The sequence below is a fragment of the Passer montanus genome, unplaced genomic scaffold (genome assembly GCF_014805655.1).
Source record: "Passer montanus isolate IOZ18808 unplaced genomic scaffold, ASM1480565v1 scaffold140, whole genome shotgun sequence".
Taxonomy (NCBI): Eukaryota; Metazoa; Chordata; class Aves; order Passeriformes; family Passeridae; genus Passer; species Passer montanus.
The window spans coordinates 866,372-888,246 of record NW_024360942.1 but is presented as its reverse complement, the minus strand read 5'-3'; the positions used below and the strand labels follow the sequence as shown (position 1 = coordinate 888,246).

General features: G+C 54.9%; 1 protein-coding gene across 1 annotated transcript in view; it reads left to right on the top strand.

Annotated features, from left to right (window-relative positions):
- Positions 1-21,875, top strand: part of ADAMTS10 (ADAM metallopeptidase with thrombospondin type 1 motif 10) — a 72,702-nt gene that overhangs the window by 46,854 nt on the left and 3,973 nt on the right. The window contains exons 14-23 of the mRNA XM_039700466.1: positions 1,603-1,666; positions 5,305-5,407; positions 14,204-14,337; positions 15,550-15,673; positions 16,087-16,167; positions 17,149-17,312; positions 17,904-18,030; positions 19,785-19,914; positions 20,871-21,075; positions 21,654-21,830. Of these exons, the coding sequence (XP_039556400.1) occupies positions 1,603-1,666; positions 5,305-5,407; positions 14,204-14,337; positions 15,550-15,673; positions 16,087-16,167; positions 17,149-17,312; positions 17,904-18,030; positions 19,785-19,914; positions 20,871-21,075; positions 21,654-21,830 (1,309 nt within the window). The remainder of the gene's footprint in view (positions 1-1,602; positions 1,667-5,304; positions 5,408-14,203; positions 14,338-15,549; positions 15,674-16,086; positions 16,168-17,148; positions 17,313-17,903; positions 18,031-19,784; positions 19,915-20,870; positions 21,076-21,653; positions 21,831-21,875) is intronic.

The following is a 21,875-nucleotide window of genomic DNA, read 5'->3' as shown; positions in this document are numbered from 1 at the left end:
TCTCTACAAGGCCTTTTGAGGATAAACTGTCCAATTAAGAAATGATATCTAAATTATTTTCACTTTTAACCCAATAACCGATCACCCATGGCCCGCAATATGGACTTTTTTATCCAATTACGGAAAACCACCCAAACCCATTGAGAAGAAGGTGAAGAAAAAGAAGAACAACAAAAAGGTGAAGAAGAAGAAGAAGGTGAAGAAGAAGAAGGAGGAGGAAGAGGTGAAGAAGAAGAAGGAGGTGAAGAAGGACCAGCCTTGACCCTAAAACCTCCATCTTGCTTTATATATATTTCTGTATTCTAAACCCTTAAACTCTAAGTTTTCCACCCTGTGATATTACACACTTCTATTCAAACTTCACACCCAGTTCTATCATTCAATTTTGGAAGCCTTCTCCACAGCCTCAGGTCAAATGCAGTGTTCTCTGGGGAGTCAGTGCTTGATAGCACACAAAATCTGAAATTCTCAGCAGCCAGGGTTCCAACAGATGGAGTTAAATAATAAAGTAGGGATTTATTAAAAGGCCTCAATGGATGCACCTTGGCAGCACAAGAGCCCAGCCAGGGCTACACCCAAGATGAACCAAAATGGTCACAAAATGCACAACCAGTCACAGGGTCTCTCACTTTTATAAGTTCTGCTCCATTTGCATCTTGGAGTTCATTGTCCAATTCCAGCTCCAGCCCATGCAGTCCCATCCTTCTTGTTTTTCTCTCTTCATTCCACATTGTTTGTGCTCTTGGGCCTGAGATTTGCATCCTTTGTCCTTGGTCCCCAGCTGGAGCAGGAATTGTTTTGTCTCCCTGCTCTGTGCAGATCTCACCATCCCCTTCATGTGAAGCCCAGACCCACACACTAAAGCAGCACAGAATCTGAAAAATAGAAAAGCTCAAACCTGAGGCATCACCTGTGCACTCCACACTCAGCTCCTTTATCAGCCTCTGCCTTCCTTCCTCAGAGCCCTGGAAGTGCCTCAGGCTTGGCAAGGAATGAAACAGCAGAGAGTGAGGCATAGAGCTGGCACAGATGGCACTGCCCTGAGGAGACAGGAAACTTCCCAGTTGGAGAATTGGCTCACCCACCAATTTCTGCCTCTTCCATCCATGCATTTTTGGGAGGCTGGGGGGAGGAAACGGAGCAAGAGAAGGAAAAGCACCCTCAGGCCATTCTCAGTGGAGCAGGGACATTATCCTATTAAAGATCCTGACAATAATCCACTTCTCCATGCCACCCCAGCCCTCTGCATGTCCCTTCACATCACCTGAGCATCAATGACAGCTGCTCTTAGGTCTATCTGCATAAAGCTGGGGCTGCTTCCATTTCAGTAATGATTCCTGGAAGGTTTGGCAGGTTTTGAATGCCTTTGTCAAGCTCTGTGCTCTGTGTTGGTGTTGGGACTGTACCACACCCCAAACCCTCTGTGCAAAGCCCTCTGTGAACTCAGGGGGAGATTTTAGGAGCTGTGCCCAGGCAGGATCAGTCATTGTGGTACAGCGGGGTTGGGAAAACCACCTGGGGCAACCACCCAAGTTCCTCGGGGCAAAAACCTGCCCTGACCAGTGCCTGGAGCTGTTCAGCATCTCCTTCCATCTTTGGCAGGCCCACCATCGGAGGGAAGTACTGCCTGGGAGAGAGAAAACGCTACCGCTCCTGCAACACTGACGTGAGTGGGGGCAGTGGGGCTGGGAGGGATGGAGGAGGGGGAAACTGCCCTGTCCCCGTTGGGATGAGCCCTCTCCAAATGGGATCAGCCCTGTCCAGGTTGGGATCAGCCCTCTCCAAATGGGATCAGCCCTGTCCCGTTTGGGATCAGCCCTCTCCAAACGGGATCTGCCCTGTCCCGGTTGGGATGAGCCCTCTCCAATGGGATCAGCCCTGTGCAGGTTGGGATGAGCCCTCTCCAAATGGGATCAGCCCTGTGCAGGTTGGGATGAGCCCTCTCCAAATGGGATCAGCACTGCAGGTTGGGATCAGCCCTCTCAAATGGGATCAGCCCTGTCCCGGTTGGGATCAGCCCTCTCCAAATGGGATCAGCCCTGTCCAGGTTGGGATGAACCCTGTCCAAATGGGATCAGCCCTGTCCCGGTTGGGATCAGCCCTCTCTGGTTGGGATGAGCCCTATCTCAGTGGGATGAGCCCTCTCTGATTGAAATCAGCCCTCTCCGGGTTGAATGAGCCCTGTCTGGGTTGGGATGAACCCTGTCCAAGTGGGATCAGCCCTGTCCAAGGAAGAAGAAGAAGAAGAAGAAGAAGAAGAAGAAGAAGAAGAAGAAGAAGAAGAAGAAGAAGAAGAAGAAGAAGAAGAAAAAGGAGGAAGAGGTGAAGAAGAAGAAGGAGGTGAAGAAGGACCAGCCTTGACCCTAAAACCTCCATCTTGCTTTATATATATTTCTGTATTCTAAACCCTTAAACTCTAAGTTTTCCACCCTGTGATATTACACACTTCTATTCAAACTTCACACCCAGTTCTATCATTCAATTTTGGAAGCCTTCTCCACAGCCTCAGGTCAAATGCAGTGTTCTCTGGGGAGTCAGTGCTTGATAGCGCACAAAATCTGAAATTCTCAGCAGCCAGGGTTCCAACAGATGGAGTTAAATAATAAAGTAGGGATTTATTAAAAGGCCTCAATGGATGCACCTTGGCAGCACAAGAGCCCAGCCAGGGCTACACCCAAGATGAACCAAAATGGTCACAAAATGCACAACCAGTCACAGGGTCTCTCACTTTTATAAGTTCTGCTCCATTTGCATCTTGGAGTTCATTGTCCAATTCCAGCTCCAGCCCATGCAGTCCCATCCTTCTTGTTTTTCTCTCTTCATTCCACATTGTTTGTGCTCTTGGGCCTGAGATTTGCATCCTTTGTCCTTGGTCCCCAGCTGGAGCAGGAATTGTTTTGTCTCCCTGCTCTGTGCAGATCTCACCATCCCCTTCATGTGAAGCCCAGACCCACACACTAAAGCAGCACAGAATCTGAAAAATAGAAAAGCTCAAACCTGAGGCATCACCTGTGCACTCCACACTCAGCTCCTTTATCAGCCTCTGCCTTCCTTCCTCAGAGCCCTGGAAGTGCCTCAGGCTTGGCAAGGAATGAAACAGCAGAGAGTGAGGCATAGAGCTGGCACAGATGGCACTGCCCTGAGGAGACAGGAAACTTCCCAGTTGGAGAATTGGCTCACCCACCAATTTCTGCCTCTTCCATCCATGCATTTTTGGGAGGCTGGGGGGAGGAAAGGGAGCGAGAGAAGGAAAAGCACCCTCAGGCCATTCTCAGTGGAGCAGGGACATTATCCTATTAAAGATCCTGACAATAATCCACTTCTCCATGCCACCCCAGCCCTCTGCATGTCCCTTCACATCACCTGAGCATCAATGACAGCTGCTCTTAGGTCTATCTGCATAAAGCTGGGGCTGCTTCCATTTCAGTAATGATTCCTGGAAGGTTTGGCAGGTTTTGAATGCCTTTGTCAAGCTCTGTGCTCTGTGTTGGTGTTGGGACTGTACCACACCCCAAACCCTCTGTGCAAAGCCCTCTGTGAACTCAGGGGGAGATTTTAGGAGCTGTGCCCAGGCAGGATCAGTCATTGTGGTACAGCGGGGTTGGGAAAACCACCTGGGGCAACCACCCAAGTTCCTCGGGGCAAAAACCTGCCCTGACCAGTGCCTGGAGCTGTTCAGCATCTCCTTCCATCTTTGGCAGGCCCACCATCGGAGGGAAGTACTGCCTGGGAGAGAGAAAACGCTACCGCTCCTGCAACACCGACGTGAGTGGGGGCAGCGGGGCTGGGAGGGATGGAGGAGGGGGAAACTGCCCTGTCCCCGTTGGGATGAGCCCTCTCCAAATGGGATCAGCCCTGTCCAGGTTGGGATCAGCCCTCTCCAAATGGGATCAGCCCTGTCCCGTTTGGGATCAGCCCTCTCCAAACGGGATCTGCCCTGTCCCGGTTGGGATGAGCCCTCTCCAATGGGATCAGCCCTGTGCAGGTTGGGATGAGCCCTCTCCAAATGGGATCAGCACTGCAGGTTGGGATCAGCCCTCTCAAATGGGATCAGCCCTGTCCAGGTTGGGATGAACCCTGTCCAAATGGGATCAGCCCTGTCCCGGTTGGGATCAGCCCTCTCTGGTTGGGATGAGCCCTATCTCAGTGGGATGAGCCCTCTCTGATTGAAATCAGCCCTCTCCGGGTTGAATGAGCCCTGTCTGGGTTGGGATGAACCCTGTCCAAGTGGGATCAGCCCTGTCCAAGTAGGATGAGCCCTCTCTGGATGAGCCCTTCAGAAGGATGAGCCCTGTCTATCTGGATTGGGTTGAGCCCTCTCCAACTGGGATAAGCCCTCTCCAGGTGGGATCAGCCTTCAGTGGTTGGGATCACAGGTGGGATCAGCCCTCTCCACCCAGGTGCAGGGTGCTCTGTGCAGCCGTGGGAGGAAGAGGAGGAGGAGGAGGCAGGGCGGGGTGTGCCGGCAGCGATCCCGCAATGGGGAATTCCGGGCAGGACCAGGCAGGTGTGGGAGCCAGCTCCAGGGGCGGGGGGCTGCACAGACCTGCGGGGCTTTGGGATCCAGAGGGGCCCGAAGATAGGGAGGGAAAGGAGGGGAGGTAGAGAATTCCAGCTCTGCTTCTCCCAGGCTGCACCTGCACGGCTGCTCAGGTGAGGCTGGGTCTGACTCTGCTGCCCGGGGCTGAGGGTTAAACCTCAAAGATTTACAGAAAAACTGTGCTGAGGGGAAGAAGCTTGGGACCTAGGGAATTGCAGCTTTAACACCCATGGGCTGCTGGAGAGGGAAACAGATGGGTCCTGTTGCTTCCCTGGGTTTGGAGGGATTGCTCCCCTGGGTCACAGATCAGGCAGAGCTCCTGGGGCCCCTCCTTGTGCTCTTGGTCTTCAAATCGTGCCCAACTTTGCAGGAGGGACTGTCCTGCCCCCTTGTAGCAATGTCAGGGCTGGTGTCCCTGTCCCCAGGGAGCTGGTGGCAGTGCCCCATTGCCAGAGCTGGTGGCAGTGCCTCACTGTTAGGGCTGATGTCCCTGTCCCCAAGAGGCTGTTGGCAGTGTTCCAATGTCAGGGCTGGTGTCCCTGTCCCTGAGGAGCTGGTGGTCATGCCCTGTTGTCAGGGCTGGTGTCCCTGTCCCTGAGGGGCTGGTGGCAGTGTCCCACTGTCAGGGCTGGTGTCCCTGTCCCCAAGGGGTGGTGTCCCTGTCCCCGAGGGGCTGGTGGCAGTGCCTGGCTGTGTCCCTGCCCTCCTGGCAGCCAGGCCAGGCCGCCCCAGGCTCACACTGACCAGTGGCTGTGTGACCACAGGACTGCCCGCCCGGCTCGCAGGACTTCCGAGAGCTGCAGTGCGCCGAGTTCGACAACGTGCCCTTCCGAGGGAAGTACTACACCTGGAAAACCTACCGGGGAGGTGAGCCTGGCCGGGGGCTGCTGGGGCTGCCTCCTCTGTTGTCACATGGCACGCTGGCAGAAATGCTGAAATCTTCTTGAAGTGTCTCAGAGTAAGGCAAGGTTACAGGCTGGGGATGGTGTGGCTGGACAGTGCCCTGGCTGAAAGGGACCTGGGGGTGCTGGTCACAGCCAACTGAACGTGAGCCAGCAGTGTGCCCTGGTGGCCAAGAAGGCCAACGGCTCCAGGCCTGGATCAGGAATGGTGTGGCCAGCAGGAGCAGGGAGGTCATTCTGCCCCTGTACTCAGCACTGGTGAGGGCACACCTCGAGTGCTGTGCCCAGCTCTGGCTCCTCAGCTTGGGAAGGATGTTGAGATGCTTGAGCATGTCCAGAGGGGGCAACGAAGCTGGAGAGGGGCTGGGAACACAAACCCTCTAAGGAACCACTGAGGGAGCTGGGGGTGCTCAGCCTGGAGAAAAGGACACTCAGGGTGACCTTGTCACTCTCTACAGCTCCTGGAAGGTGCCTGTGCTCAGCTGGGGCTGGGCTCTTTCTCCAGGCAGCACTGACAGAACCAGAGCACACAGTCTCAAGCTGTGCCAAGGGAAATTCAGCTTGGATATCAGGAAAAAGTTTTTTCCAGAAAGGGTGATAAAGCTCTGGAATGTTCTGCCCAGGGAGGTGGTGCAGTCACCATCCCTGGGGGTGTTTAACAAAGCCTGGATGTGGCACTGGGTGCCAGGGTTGAGTTGAGGTGTTGGGGCTGGGTTGGATTCGATGATCTTGAAGGTCTCTTCCAACCCTGTGATTCTGTGAGAGCAGCCATTTCAAGTCCATGCACACACACACACGTCACAGAGCGTTCAGTGGAGGAAGGACAGGAAGGGTTTTGTATGATGTGTTCCAGGGAAGGTTTATTGAATCCACCACGCCAAAGGGATCAGGGACAAAGACGTGGCCATGTGCTCTGCACAAGGTTAAGTAGGGGTCAGTGCCCAATGGTCTGAGGGCATGGGGGCAGTACAAAGGGCAGGGCAAAGGGCATTGCCATACAGGGAAGATGGGGCTGGCCACCAGGGATACCACAACCAATGAGGAAACAAGGAAAGAAAGGAGAAACCACCAGAATTTGGGACATATGGGGAAAGTGTCTTTGGAAAGACAGGTGTCTGCTAAGGAAGGCAGGAGCCTTCCTTGAAATGGAAAATGTAAACTCCCTCCCACCGAATTATAATTTTGAAATTAAGGGGCTCTCAGGCAAAGATATGGGAGTAGGAATAACAGTTCTTTACTAGGAAAATTAAAAATACAAATGCAATAGTACAAAAAAGAAAACAAACCACTGCCAGAGTCAGAGCAGGCCCTGGCCCCCTGTGGGTCAGGGGGGTGGCACAGCCCCATCCCATGGGGGCTCAGCCCTCCTGCAGTGCCAGCTGTGCTTCTGCTGGAGCAGGGATCCTGCACAAGGGGGGAGTTTTCCTCCGGCGGCTCAGGGCTGCTGGAGATGGGCCTGCTCTTCCTCTGGGAATGCAGTGGGCAGAGGCTGTTGGGGTGTCCCAGGCTCAGATTGTATCCAGGTAGGAATGCTTGGCTCCTGCCCTGGGCACAGCATCTCCCCATGGGAGGATGGAATTTGATCAGCCCTGCAGGGACACTCAGTGGCCATGGACAGCAGAGATCTCCTGGAGGGAGGGTTGGCTGTGGGAGAGATAAAGAAAAAACTGCCCAATGAACAGAAGATAACTGCTCCACAGATGGGAATAGAATACACACACCCACTTCCAACCTAAAACAGGCGCCCGATGGGGAAGAGACAGCACAGGCAGGGAAAGCTTCCTGAGCAGGAGAAGGGATGGGATCTGGTGGCTCCTTCAAAGAGCAGCACTTCCTCTTCCTGAGGTCAGCCCTGTGTCCTGCAGAAGGGTCTGGAGGAGGCTCTGTGGCACAAATCTCTCAATAATGAGGAGGAACAGCTCATCTCCTTCATGGAGTTAATGAACTGGACTGGGGAAATCCTTCCCAGCTGTGTAAACAAGCCCAGCTCCCAGCGGGGCTCCTGCAGCTGGAGCAGCTGTGCTGAGGCTGCAGGGGATGGATCAATAAAAATGTAATAAAATTGGGAGGTTGTGAAGTCACCCCAAGGCCCCAGTGGGTGCCAAGGTGGAAGCCAACCCTGCAGGCTGGAGCTGCCCTGGCTCTGACCTCTCTCCTCCCCAGGCACAGCCCAGGGCTTGGCTGGCCAGCTGAACATCACCCTTGAGGTGTCATCTGACTCTGACATGGATTTTTGCCTTTCATAAAGAGCCCCTTCCTCTCTCTGTGCTTCAGCTTCCTCTGCCACAAAATGAGTGATGAAACCTCTCCCCTCATGGGAGGCTGGCAGTGCTGACAGTGCCGTGGTTGGAAGGGATCTGGGAGCTCCATCTCCTCTTCCCACATTGGCTGTGAGCAATGGTCATGAGAAGCACTTTTACTTTGTTTATTTGGAGTGAAAGGGTGTCACTGCTGTCCCCTGGGGTGGCCCAGGGAGGAACCATGGAGCAGGGAAGGTCAAGGAACAACTTTGGACAAGTCTGGGCTCCCTCTCAGAACTGGGAGAGCTGGTTTGTGTCCAGTGCCTAAAGGGGGCTGGAAAGAGAGAGAATTTTAGCAAAGACAGAGGGAATGGCTGCCAGTGGCAGAGGGCAGGGCTGGATGGGAGATTGGGCAGGAATTGTTCCCTGGCAGGGTGGGCAGGCCCTGGCTTGGGGTGCCCAGAGCAGCTGTGGCTGCCCCTGGATCCCTGGCAGTGCCCAAGGCCAGGCTGGACAGGGCTGGGAGCAGCCTGGGACAGTGGGAGGTGTCCCTGCCATGGCAGGGGTGGCACTGGATGGGATTTAAGGCAGGGTGGGCAGGCCCTGGCTTGGGGTGCCCAGAGCAGCTGTGGCTGCCCCTGGATCCCTGGCAGTGCCCAAGGCCAGGCTGGGCAGGGCTGGGAGCAGCCTGGGACAGTGGGAGGTGTCCCTGCCATGGCAGGGGTGGCACTGGGTGGGCTTTGAGGTCTCTTGCCACCCAACCCCGCTGTGACTCCATGATTTCAGCAGCACCAGGGGGGTTTTGTGATCCTTGGTGTCATTCGGGTGTCAGAGGCATCCTGGGGGAGGTGGGGACATCCCTTTCACCCCCACCTTGCCCATGTCATAGATCCAACCCCAGGGAACCCCTCCTGTCCTGCCCTTGCCACTGATGTTCTGCTCCCAGGCCCTGTGTGCCCAGACTTTGGGGTGGCAGTGAGGGCTGCTCCTCATCTCCTGAGCCCTTCCAGCAGTGCCCAGAGGGCTCAGGCATGGGGGCTGCCAGTCTCTCCCTCCCCAGCAGCCCCTCAGGATCTCTCTTTGCTGGCAGCCTCATCCCTGGGCATCCCTCCCTCCAGCTGGCAGGGAATCTGCTCCTCAGCTTGGTTCTGGGCACTTTGGGAGCCAACACCACCACCCTGAGCCCCTTCCCCTGCTCAGNNNNTGATAATGATAATGATAATGATAATGATAATGATAATGATAATGATAATAATAATAATAATAATAATAATAGTAGTAGTAGTAGTAATAATAATTTTAGAACTCAGCATTTTCCCTCACGGCTCTGATAATTCTTTAAGGCCTGTCTTGTGCCGTGAGGCTCCTCAGCACAGCAGAACTCCAGCCCTGGCAGAGCAGGGGCTGATTTCCGTGCCCCCTCCCGCAGGGCAATGCCATCCGGACAGCCAAGTACAACGCGCTCACCTTCCTGCCCCTGAACCTCTACGAGCAGTTCCACCGCATGGCCAACCTCTACTTCGTCTTCGTCATCCTCCTCCAGGTGGGGCTGGCACCAGGCCCGGGCTGGTGCCAGGGAGGGCTCAGGGAGCCCCTCTGCTGGTTTTATTTCTCTCCTCCAAATTTTTGATTTCTTCTTTCAGTTCTCTTTCTTCTTTTCCTTTTCCCTCCACGTTTTAGTTTAACTTCAACCCTGGAGCCCCTCTGCTCTGAGCCAGGCTGGCAGAGCTGGGGCTGCTCCCCTGGACAAGAGAAGGCTCCAGGCAGAGCTCAGAGCCCCTGGCAGGGCCTGAAGGGGCTCCAGGGTGGAGCTGCTGCAGCCAGGCCAGAGATGCTCCAGGCCTCCAGCAGGGAGCCCCTCTGCTGGTTTTATTTCTCTCCTCCAAATTTTTGATTTCTTCTTTCAGTTCTCTTTCTTCTTTTCCTTTTCCCTCCACGTTTTAGTTTAACTTCAACCCTGGAGCGCCTCTGCTCTGAGCCAGGCTGGCAGAGCTGGGGCTGCTCCCCTGGACAAGAGAAGGCTCCAGGCAGAGCTCAGAGCCCCTGGCAGGGCCTGAAGGGGCTCCAGGAGAGCTGCAGAGGGACTGGGGACAAGGCCTGCAGGGACAGGAGCCAGGGAATGGCTGCCAGTGCCAGAGGGCAGGGCTGGGTGGGAGATTGGGCAGGAATTGTTCCCTGGCAGGGTGGGCAGGCCCTGGCTTGGGGTGCCCAGAGCAGCTGTGGCTGCCCCTGGATCCCTGGCAGTGCCCAAGGCCAGGCTGGGCAGGGCTGGGAGCAGCCTGGGACAGTGGGAGGTGTCCCTGCCATGGCAGGGTGGCACTGGATGGGCTTTGAGGTCTCTTCCCACCCAACCCCCCTGTGACTCCATGATTTCAGCAGCACCAGGGGGGTTTTGTGATCCTTGGTGTCATTCGGGTGTCAGAGGCATCCTGGGGGAGGTGGGGACATCCCTTTCACCCCCACCTTGCCCATGTCATAGATCCAACCCCAGGGAACCCCTCCTGTCCTGCCCTTGCCACTGATGTTCTGCTCCCAGGCCCTGTGTCCCCAGACTTTGGGGTGGCAGTGAGGGCTGCTCCTCATCTCCTGAGCCCTTCCAGCAGTGCTCAGAGGCCTCAGGCATGGGGGCTGCCAGTCTCTCCCTCCCCAGCAGCCCCTCAGGATCTCTCTTTGCTGGCAGCCTCATCCCTGGGCATCCCTCCCTCCAGCTGGCAGGGAATCTGCTCCTCAGCTTGGTTCTGGGCACTTTGGGAGCCAACACCACCACCCTGAGCCCCTTCCCCTGCTCAGCTCATCCCAGAAAGGTGGCTGGGTTTGGAGGTGCCTCGCTCCATATTTCTTTGGGAAATATCCTGGGCATGCAGCATCCCCACCCTGCAGACAAGGAGTGCCCCAGAAGGTTGGAGGAGGGGCACTGGTGCCTTGTGAAGGCTGAGCTAGAACAGAGACTGGACAGAGCTAAAGAATAAAACGGGGATTTATTAAAAGGCCTTAAATAGATCCACCTTGGGCAGCACAACCCAAAATGGCCACAAAATGGACAACAGGTCATAGGGTCTCACATTTTTATAAGTTCTGCTCCATTTGCATCTTGATTTGTCCAATTCCAGGTCCAGCCCATGCAGTCCCATCCTTGTTTTTCTCTCTTCAGCCCACGTTGTTTGTGCTCTTGGGCCTGAGATTTGCATCCTTTGTCCTTGGTCCCCAGCTAGAGCAGGAATTGTTTTGTCTCGCTGCTCTGTGCACAGAGCTCACCATCCCCTCATGTGAACCCAGACCCACACACTAAAGCAGCACAGAATCTGAAAAATAGAAAAGCTCAAACCTGAGGCATCACCACCAATCCTGGGACCATTTGGGAAGGGAAGGAGCTGGACACCAGGTCCCTGAGGTCGGGGCTGTTTTCCTGGAGCTGATTTCCAGCCCAGACCCCGGGATGGGGATGCAGAGCTCTGGAGAGAAGCGCTGAGCTCAGCAGTCCGCAGATTCCTCCTGGAACGTGGCTTTAAATGTTTGTTTACTTTGCTTTGTTCCCTGCGTTCTTCATTTCACTCTTGGCCCATTCGGGAGTTCGCGAGAGCGATGGGAGGAGCAGGAGCTTGAGGAAAACAGGAGATTGCTTGTCAGAAATTGTAACAAGGCTAAATTCCTCCATGGGAGAGGGCAGGCAGGAGGAACAAACATCCTCGGAGGCAGCAGCCAGCTGAAAATATTCTCTTTTAATAGCTCTGTTAAAGGTGCAAAGGAGGAACCAGGCTGACCCTAAATGAAGGGAGGGGAGCAGAATGTGCAGGATGGCTCCTGGCTGGGGCTTTCCCCCTTCTGGGACAGGGCCAGGAGCCCACGAAGGGCTGGAGCTGTGGCAGGGCTTGGCATGGAGCTCAGGGCAAGGCTCTTGCCCCCGAGGGTGCTGGCACTGCCCAGGCTGCCCAGGGAATGGTCCCGGCCCCAAGGCTGCCAGAGCTCCAGGAGCTCTCAGGGCTGCTCAGGGTGGGATTTTTGGGGTGGCTGTGCAGGGCCAGGGGCTGCCCTGAGCATCCCTGAGGGCCCCTTCCAGCTCAGCATATTCCAGGATTCCATAATTGTGTTTAGCAACATTCCCTGGGCCAGCTCAGAGGTCCCATCACTCTGTGGGAGTCGTTCCAGGAATTCCAAGGCACCTTGTGCTGTTCCAGAGGCTCTTGCTGTGCTCAGTGCTGCTGTCATGGGGACACAGCTGTCACTGGGGCCACCTAACAAGGACAAGGAGCTGCCCAGGGCACCTCTTGGCCAGGGACACTGCAGTTCCCAGCAGATGCTGGGCAGTGATTCCAGTCTCCTTCCCTCTGGTGACCTGGCTGCCAAGGGCAAATCCTGCCTGGGAATTGTCCCCAGGGAGGCTGTGGGGACTGTTTGGAGCTCAGGTGGCCCAGACAGCTCGTGGAGCAGTGGCAGTCAGGACATGGGTACCAATGCAGGGTCACCCCTGTGTGCCTCCTTCCCTCTCCCTCCCCCTGCTCCCCTTCCATGGCATTTTGAAGGGCAGGAATCCCCACGTGAAGGCCTGACCAGAGAGGAGAGCCAGCAGGGATTCATCCCTGAAGCCTTTTTGGGCTATCTAAAACCAGAGGCTGTGTGGGAAATGGATTTGTAGAAATAAATAGCAGCATTTCATATATAGATATAAAAAATATATTATATATATTATATTATATATTATATGTTTATTATATAAATAATATAAATGTTATATATGTCTATATTATATAAAATATTTATTTTACATATACATTTCATATATAAGATATATTTAGATATATTGTTATATCTTTATCTATAATATATTATATATATTATATAGTTATTCTATAAATATGTAATATAAATACTGTATACTTATAGACTATATAAAATATTTATATTTTATAGATACATTTTAATGTATGTCTGTGTGTATATATATGTATATACACACATACATTTATATATTTATAGAATAAAAAGCTGTTCAATTTATGGAAGGGCCTTCAGGTACATCTTCAGGTACATTTGGGGCAGATGAAACCCCCGAGGGGCTATACCCAGAAATGGACCACAGGTCACAGGTTTTCACACTTTTATAAGTTTGGTCTATTTGATATTGGGGGTTAATCTCCAAATTACAGCTTCAGGTAATGAAGTCATTTACCCCAGTTTTGGTCCCTCCAACTCACTTTTGTTTCTATTTCTGGGGCCTGAGGCAGTGAGGTGTCCTTGATTGCCAGGCCTGGAGGGGAATTGTTGTGTCTGCCCAAAATGGGGAAGCAGCAGCTCACACTGACTATGGAATTTGGAGTTATACACTAAAGAACTGCAGGATTACAAATAGATTAAAAATATTAAAGCTCAAATCCTAAGATGAGGTTGAACAAAGCTTTATATGTCTTTAATTATTTGAACAGCTCATTTGCAGATCCTAATCATCCAATTTTTCAGCACTTTCCAAATGGCACACAGGCAAAATTGAAAGAAACTCCTCCAGTTTTAATCAGAAACCCTGAGACAGGTCAGACTGAAGGACCATTTTCACTCGTTCCTTGTGGCAGGGCACCATCCCACATGGAGCAGTGTGAGCACAGGACCCCAGCCCCAGCTCCCTGCCTGCAGCCCCTGCTCTCAGCGAGCTCAGGGGGCTTGCCCAGGCATCCTGCTCCCCAAAATGCCTCCAAGCTGCTCAATTCCCCTCTCGGAGGGAATTCAGCACCTGAATCCTCCTGCTCCTCCCTCTCCCAGCTTTGCTCTCTGTTCCCCGCAGGTGCTCTGGCGCAGCTGGGCCCCCTCGCCTCCCCTCCTTTTGCCCCTTTGATGTTCTGTATCGAGTTTCCCTTTACCCCTTTGATGTTCTGTATTGAGTTTCCCTTTACCCCTTTGATGTTCTGTATCGAGTTTCCCGTTTTGCACATTCCCATTCCCCCCATCCAAGGCGTTTCCCTGCCAGGGTACCTGTTGCCAATTCCCGACCTCTGGGACTCAGGCTGGGCCCTCTCAGGGGCTCCTCTGTAGGGGAGAACCCTTCTGGAGTGGTTTTGTGTCAGGAAAGAGAGGCACACTGGATTTTTTTAGTCTTCAGGCTCTTGTTTATTGTTATCTGATCTACAGTTTTGCACACTGTCCACACCAGGCTCAGCACACTGGAAAAGCACTGCAAAAAATGGCCAATAATCTCTTGTTACAAGGAGTAACAAGAGATTATTGGCCAATATGTAAATATAAAAATGTCTCTAAATATATGATATATCTAAAATTTATATAGAATAAATAAATATTTATATATTCTATAAATATATATTTATAGAATAAACATATACTATATAATATATATTATTTAGTATATATATTATATATTTTATTTTTTTAAAATATATACTACTTGCAGAGTGCTAGCTTTGCCACTGATTCCAGGAGAGCAGGCTTGATTTTATGACAATTTTATGAAGCCTTTATGATTTTTCTACCTGTCTGGAACACTTTTGAACACGTTTGAAGCTGTGCTCCTTCCCCAGGGGGTGTCAAGGCCTGTTCCCTCAACTGCCTGGCCGAGGGCTTCAACTTCTACACGGAGCGAGCAGCGGCCGTGGTGGACGGGACCCCCTGCAGGCAGGACTCCAACGACATCTGTGTCAACGGGGAGTGCAAGGTGGGACAGGGACACACCCCGGCATGGGGACAGCGACAGAGCCCCCAGGGCAGAGGGGACAAGGACAAACCCTGGGATGGGGGGACAGGGACAGACCCGAAACAGGGCGGACACAAGGACAGACCCCCAAGAAAAGGGGACAGGGACTGGCTCCTAGGGTGGGGGGAACAAGGACAGATCCTCTGGGTAGAGGGGACAAGAACAGAGCCCCAAAAAGAGGGGACAGGGACAGACCCCTGGGCAGGTGAGCGCTGCCCTCAAACTGCTCACACAGACTGGGATGGGTGGAGGGTTAAGGGAGCTGGGGCAGCTCCCCTGGACAAGAGAAGGCTCCAGGCAGAGCTCAGAGCCCCTGGCAGGGCCTGAAGGGGCTCCAGGAGAGCTGCAGAGGGACTGGGGACAAGGCCTGCAGGGACAGGAGCCAGGGAATGGCTGCCAGTGCCACAGGGCAGGGCTGGATGGGAGATTGGGCAGGAATTGTTCCCTGGCAGGGTGGGCAGGCCCTGGCTTGGGGTGCCCAGAGCAGCTGTGGCTGCCCCTGGATCCCTGGCAGTGCCCAAGGCCAGGCTGGGCAGGGCTGGGAGCAGCCTGGGACAGTGGGAGGTGTCCCTGCCATGGCAGGGTGGCACTGGATGAGTTTTAAGGTCCTTTCCAGCCCAAACCATCCTGTAATTCCATGATTTCTCTGCCTGGACACCCAGTGGGAGCAGGAACATTCCCACCCCCTCTGCATTCCCTGCCTCAGGGACGGATCCCTGCACTCCCAGCCTGTGCAGCCCCAGCCCCTTTGATGTTTCCCTTGCAATGGGATCTGGGGGAGCTGTAAAAGTGAATTCTAAGGAAGCGCTTGGGAGTGGCCAACATCCCCAGCAGGCAGACAGACAGACTGTGTGTCTGTCTGCCTCCCTTCCTGTATCTCTGGGATCTGTTTTCCTCCATGGGGCTGTGGAACAAAGCGGGATTGCACAGGGAGCCACAGCCGTGCTGGTGACCCTTGTGCCACCCTGGGGCGGTGGCAGAGGGACAGAGGCCACAAGGACACATCAGCTACAGGGACAGGGCTTCCCTTGGGCTCCTCTCAGGCTTCATCGCTGCACCCTCCCAGGAGAGGGAGGCACTGCTGAGGTGTGAGGGGCACTGAGGGGACAGCAGGGGACAGCAGGGGACAGAGGGTCCCTCCAGGCCGGCTCATTGCTGCCGCTCCTCCCGCAGCACGTGGGCTGTGACCGGGTGCTGGGCTCCGACTCCAAGGAGGACAAGTGCCGGGTGTGTGGGGGAGATGGCAGCTCCTGCGAGACCATCGAGGGCGTCTTCAACCAGTCCCTGCCCGAGGGAGGTAGGGAACAAACGGCCTGCTCACCCTCAAATCCCACCTCAACCTCACCTGCCCCTGGGGACAGGCAGGGACAAATCCCAGAGCTAAATCCCAAGGGGAAGCACCGGGCTAGGAGGCAGCAAATCCCTCCTGTCCACCAGCCAAGCCGTGCCCCAGCCTCCAGTGGTGCCCAAGTCTCTGGCACAGAGCTCCAAGCCCCTTCCCTGCTCCCCAGGGTTGATCCCAGCTCCACAGCATGTTCCCAGTCCCACCACAAGAGCCCACAGTGCACACCCACTCCATTTTGGTGCCCAAAATGCTTTTTCCATCATTTCCCCATGGATGAGGGGCTGGTTCATGCTCCCATCCAGCCCAGGGCAGCTCTGGCTCTGGGACTGGAGGCTGAAAGTGCTGCTCACCTGCTTGTCCTCCAGGTTATGAGGAGGTGATCCAGATCCCCAAGGGTTCCGTCCACATCGACATCCGGGAGCTGAACCTCTCCATCAACTACCTGGGTGAGCTGGGGCTGCTGGAAGCCCAGCCAGGCCCTGCCATTTCCCTGGCATTAACGGGGTCTGGGCAAGGCCCTGCAGGGAGAGCTTCCCACTGCAGCTGGGAATGGGGAATTGGGGGTCCCAGGCTGGGATTTGGGACAGGGGAAGGCAGCAGGGCAGTGTGGGCTGTGTGTCCCTGTCCTGTGTTAGCATCACAGCCCTGAGCAAACCCCACATCCCTCAGCTCCTGGCATCTCCCCTCTGCCATCCTGGGGATGAAAAACACTCACATTTTCCTCGGGCTTGGTTTTCCAGCCTTGCTGCTCAGTCCTGCTTTCACAACGAGGATTTTCTTTCCTCTTTTTTCCTCCCTGTCCCCGGAGCGATGCAGGGCAGGGCAGGGTGCTCTCTCTGGGTGCTGCCGGCAGGATTCTCCTGGCAGCATCCCTCCCATGGCATCGGAGGTGCCACCACCCCTCCCTGCCCCGTGTGTGGGGACTCCTTTCTGCATTTCTGCGCTCTCAGGACACCGCTGCCCGCAGGCAGGGATCCCTCTGGGCATCCTCCAGCCTCCCTGGCTGGCAGGATCCTCCGTGTCCGGGGCGCGGTGGGGTCGGCCGGGCGGCGGTGCCCGGAGCCAGGGCCAGGAGCAGCAGCAGCAGCAGCGAGCGCTCCGATCCCCCTCTAGCGACTCTCCCCGGCAAACACAGCCCGGCTCCGGGCCCCAGCAGCCCCAGGAGCTCCAGCAGCTCCAGCAGCCCCGACCCGCTGTGCACAGCTGGCTCTGAGCCCGGCTTCGTGGCCACAGCTGGCCCCCAGCCCTGGGCAGGCTGAGGAAGCACCGTGGGTCCATCGGTGCCACCCTGCTGGTGCCCCTGAGCCACCTGTGCCCTCCCTGGTGGCATTTAGCAATGCTCTGAGCCCGGCAGGTGAGCAGCACCTGGCTGAAGCTGGCCCGGGCGCCTGGAGCTTTGTGCTGAGCCCCGTCCCCTGTGCTGGCAGCGCTGCGAGGGGACAGTGGGGAATATTTCATCAACGGGAAGCTCTCCATCGATCCCCCCCGGCGCTTCGACATCGCCGGCACCACCTTCCACTACAGGAGGTCCCCTGAGGAGCCCGAGTCGCTGGAGGCTTTGGGACCCACCAACATCACCCTCTTTGTCATGGTTGGTAAATTCCTACCCCTCCCGGTGTGGTGCTAGTTTGGCTGGAAGGGTCTTGCTGTGGCTGCCTGGGGGCTGGAGCTGATCAGCCCCTGGCGTGGCTGTTGGGGGTAAAGGGACACAGAGAGCAGAGGTAAATTGGGCTAAATTCACGCAGTAAATCACAGAATTAATGAGCTTGGAAAAGCCCTTAGAGACCATGGAGTCCAAGCTGTGGCCTGACACCGCCTTGTCAGCCAGACCACGGCACCGAGTGCCACATCCAGCCTTGAAAGAATCACCCAGGTGGGACAGGAGCCCCCAACCCCTGCCTTGGAGGGCCAGTGCTTTATCCACGGGGCACTCTCAGAACTCCCTCTCTAATTCTCAGGTCTCCTGCCCTGATCTGTCAGGTTTTGGGATGATTCCACCCCTGCGTGCTTGGGAGCTCATTCTCTGATCGAGCACCACTGTCACCACTGGCGGCTGCCCTGCCAGTACTGGGAGGGGCTGGAAGGGGACAGGGGAAGATTCCAGGCTGTTAGAGAGGCTCTGGGATGCCAGCTGGGTGGTCACTGTGGTGGCACTGACGTCCTGGGGGTGCCTTTCCCACAGGTGCTGGTGCGGACGGAGCTGCAGGGGATCCGCTACAAGTTCAACGCTCCCGTGGGCAGGGATGGCTCCAGCCTGTACTCCTGGCACTACACCCCATGGACCAAGTGCTCCGTGCTGTGTGCAGGGGGTGAGATCTGATGCTGGGCTGCTTTGGGGGGACATGTGGGACTCTTCCCTGGGCTGTGTCTGGGCCTCTGGGGTCTCTACACAGCCCCACCCCACACTCAGCCAGGTGAGAGTTGTGTCAGGCAGTGCCAGGGCAAAGAACCTGGCTGGCATCTTCAGCTGGGCCACAGATATGGGTGGAAGGACCTTAAAGATCAAATTTTTCAACCCTCTGCCATGGTCAGGGACACCTTCCACTATCCCAGGCTGCTCCCAGCCCTGTCCAGCCTGGCCTTGGGCACTGCCAGGGATCCAGGGGCAGCCACAGCTGCTCTGGGCACCCTGTGCCAGGGCCTCCCCAACCTCACAGGGAAGGATTCTTTCCCAATATCCCATCCAGCCCTGCCCTCTGGCAGCAGGAGCCTGTGTCCTGTCCCCTCTCCATCTCTTTTTAAACCCCTTTACTCATGCAATCATAAATGGCTTTAGGTTGGGAGGGACCTTAAATCACTCTCAGTGCCACCCCCTGCCATGGCAGGGACACCTTCCCCTATGCCAGGCTGCTCCCAGCCCTGTCCAGCCTGGCCTTGGGCACTGCCAGGGATGGAGCAAGGACAGGCTGGCTGATCACAGCAGCCGCTGTGGCCTCAGCTCTGCAGTCTGTGAACTGAAACACCCCTGGTGTTTCCCTGAGTCCTTGGACTGGTTCCCATGGTTTGGGCCATGGTTTGGGCCATGTCTCAGGACTTTGGAGAGCCTGGCTGGGAGGGGCTGAGCTGGTATTCAGAAGAGAACGGCCCAGTAATGTTCCCTGTTTAAAGCTCAGGGCTTGTCTTCCTGCCAGACCTCAATCAGGTGTTGTCCCTCCTTGTTCCTGTTATTCCCCAAGTGCTGCCCAGAAAGGCCAAGGTTAGAACAAGTTTATTTGAGCAGGAGATGCTGTGATCCTCCATCCTCTGGCATGTCCTGCCCTGGCTGCTGAGCTCCAGAATCCCAGAATCATCGAGGCTGGATAAACCCTCCAGGGCCACCGAGTCCAAGCTGTGCCTGCTCCCCACCTTGTCACTCAGAGTGCCACATCCAGGCATTGACACCATCGTTCCACACCATCCATTTGGAGATGTCAGAGAAGCCCTTGGTTGTGAATTCCCTTGAAATCCCTTGGAGGGATAAGTTCAGCCTCAATAGGCAGGGACAAGTGGTTGTTTTGTCACGTCACCCCCTGGGAGCAGAGCTGAGGGCTGGCACCCACAGCCTGGCTCTGCTCCAGCCTCAGCAATGCCATGTGCAGGCTGAGCTAGAACAGAGACTGGACAGAGCTAAAGAATAAATCAGGGATTTATTAAAATGCCTCAATGGATCCACCTTGGGCAGCACAAGAGCCCAGCCAGGGCTGCACCCAAGATGAACCAAAATGGTCACAAAATGCACAACCAGTCACAGGGTCTCACATTTTTTGTAAGTTCTGCTCCATTTGCAGACTGGAGTTCATTGTCCAATTCCAGCCCCAGCCCATGCAGTCCCACCCTTCTTGTTTTTCTCTCCTCATTCCACGTTGTTTGTGCTCATGGGCTGAGATTTGGATCCTTTGTCCTTGGTCCCCAGCTGGAGCAGGAATTGTTTTGTCTCCCTGCTCTGTGCACAGAGCTCACCATCCCCTCATGTGAACCCAGACCCACACACTAAAGCAGCATAGAACCTGAAAAACAGAAAAGCTCCAACCTGAGACATCACAGCCTCAGCTTCCCTTTCCCCTTCCCTCTTTTCCCTGGGCAGGCAGCCAGATCCAGTCTGTGGTGTGCAGGAAGCTCTCTGATGGCTCAACTGTCCCCAACCATTTCTGCAGCGCTGACACCAAAGTCCCTGAGCGACAGAGGAGCTGCAACACCGAGCCCTGTCCCCCGGCGTGAGTACCAGTGGGGGAAATGAACTTGTTTTATTGTTATTATTGTTTAATTTTTCTGTTAAGCTTTAAAGTTTACATGAAAGTTTATATAGCATGGATTTGTATGCAAATTTTGAGATAAGAAATGGTGATTTAGGAGATCAGCATTTCTCTGGAGAAATAAAACTATGAAAGATAGACCCACAAAGAGTAATTTTAGATAATAATAGCTTTAGATAATTTTATATTATATTATATTATATTATATTATATTTTTTAAATTTAGATAATAGGTTTAAAGCATTTACAACATGGTGTAGCAAAAACTCATAAGCCAAGGAATGCTTCTAGTATATTATAATTAAGAAATAGTTAACTTCTAATTATAATAATGTAAATTATAGCATCTGTATTGTCTCACCCTTCACTTGAGACTAAAAATAGAAAAAAAATTACAATTAAATTAATTTAATTTTAAATTAAATTTTTAATTTTAAAATTAATGTTTTAAGTTTAAATTTTAAAATTACATTTTTAAACATTTAAAATTTTTTAAATTTACATTTTTTAAGTGCCTCTCAGTTACTCCATCTCTGAATAAAAAAAAAAAAACTTATTCCAACATACCTGGAGCCCGGAGAGGGAGCCAGGGGGGAAAACCAGGGGGGCAGAGAGGAAAATTCCCCCCTGGCTGCCATTCCCAAGTCACAGTCCCCACTGGTGACACTGCAGCTCTGCTGGGGAATGGGGTGGGGGTTTCTCCTCTGTGTCCCAGATACTCCACGAATCCCTGAGGAATTGTGCCAGCCCCTCCCTGGCTGCTCTCCTGAAGGGGAAGGGCAGATGTGCAGGGCCTCGGTGCTTCAGCCAGAGCTGCCTGGGGGCTGTGGCTGGAGAAGGGCCAGGCTGTGTGCAGGGAGTGGGGACCAGCCCAGCCCCGCGGGCCCCTCCCAGCTCTGCTGTTGCCCCATCCCCAGCTGGGCCATTGGGAACTGGTCCGAGTGCAGCCGGAGCTGCAACGAGGGCGTCCGGACCCGCAGCGTCTTCTGCAAGAGGAAGATCTCTGCCAGCGAGGAGAAAACCCTGGATGATGCCTCCTGCACCCAGCCGCGGCCTAAGATGCTGGAGCCCTGCAACAACCAAACGTGTCCTCCCGAGTGGGTGGCCCTGGACTGGTCGGAGGCGAGTGCCAAAGGAGGGACACGGAGCTGGGGAAGGCTCTGAGGAGCGGCTGAGGGCCCTTGGCTCGTTCAGCTGGAGCACAGGAGACTGAGGGGAGGCTCCTGGGGGCTGCAGCTCCTGCCCAGGGCAGGCAGAGGGGCAGGGGCTGAGCTCTGCTCTGGGCCAGGGCCAGGAGCCCACGAAGGGCTGGAGCTGTGGCAGGGCTTGGCATGGAGCTCAGGGCAAGGCTCTTGCCCCCGAGGGTGCTGGCACTGCCCAGGCTGCCCAGGGAATGCTCCCAAGGCTGCCAGAGCTCCAGGAGCTCTCAGGGCTGCTCAGGGTGGGGCTGTTGGGGTGGCTGTGCAGGGACAGGGGCTGGGCTGAGCATCCCTGAGGGATCCAGCTCAGGATATTCTGATTCTGTGATTGACACCGTGCCTCCCCTCTCTGAGGGCGCTGCTCCAGGAGCACAGTGCCAATCACCAGTGACAGCCATCAGTGACAGTGTGGCAGCTCAGGAGCCAGGAGAGGTGGGAGCAGCAGGGGGGGAGCCAGAGCTGCCTCTGTCCCCTCCTTGACCGTGTCCCCTGTCCCTGCAGTGCACCCCGAGCTGCGGGCCCGGCTTCCGCCACCGCATCGTGCTGTGCAAGAGCGGCGACCACAGCGTGACCCTGCCCACCTCCCAGTGCCACGAGGCCACCAAGCCCCCCACCAGCATGAGGTGCAACCTGCGGCGCTGCCCCCCGCCCCGCTGGGTCACCGGCGAGTGGGGAGAGGTAGGGACAGCCCTCCCCACGGGGGGACTGCAGCAGGAGCCTCCC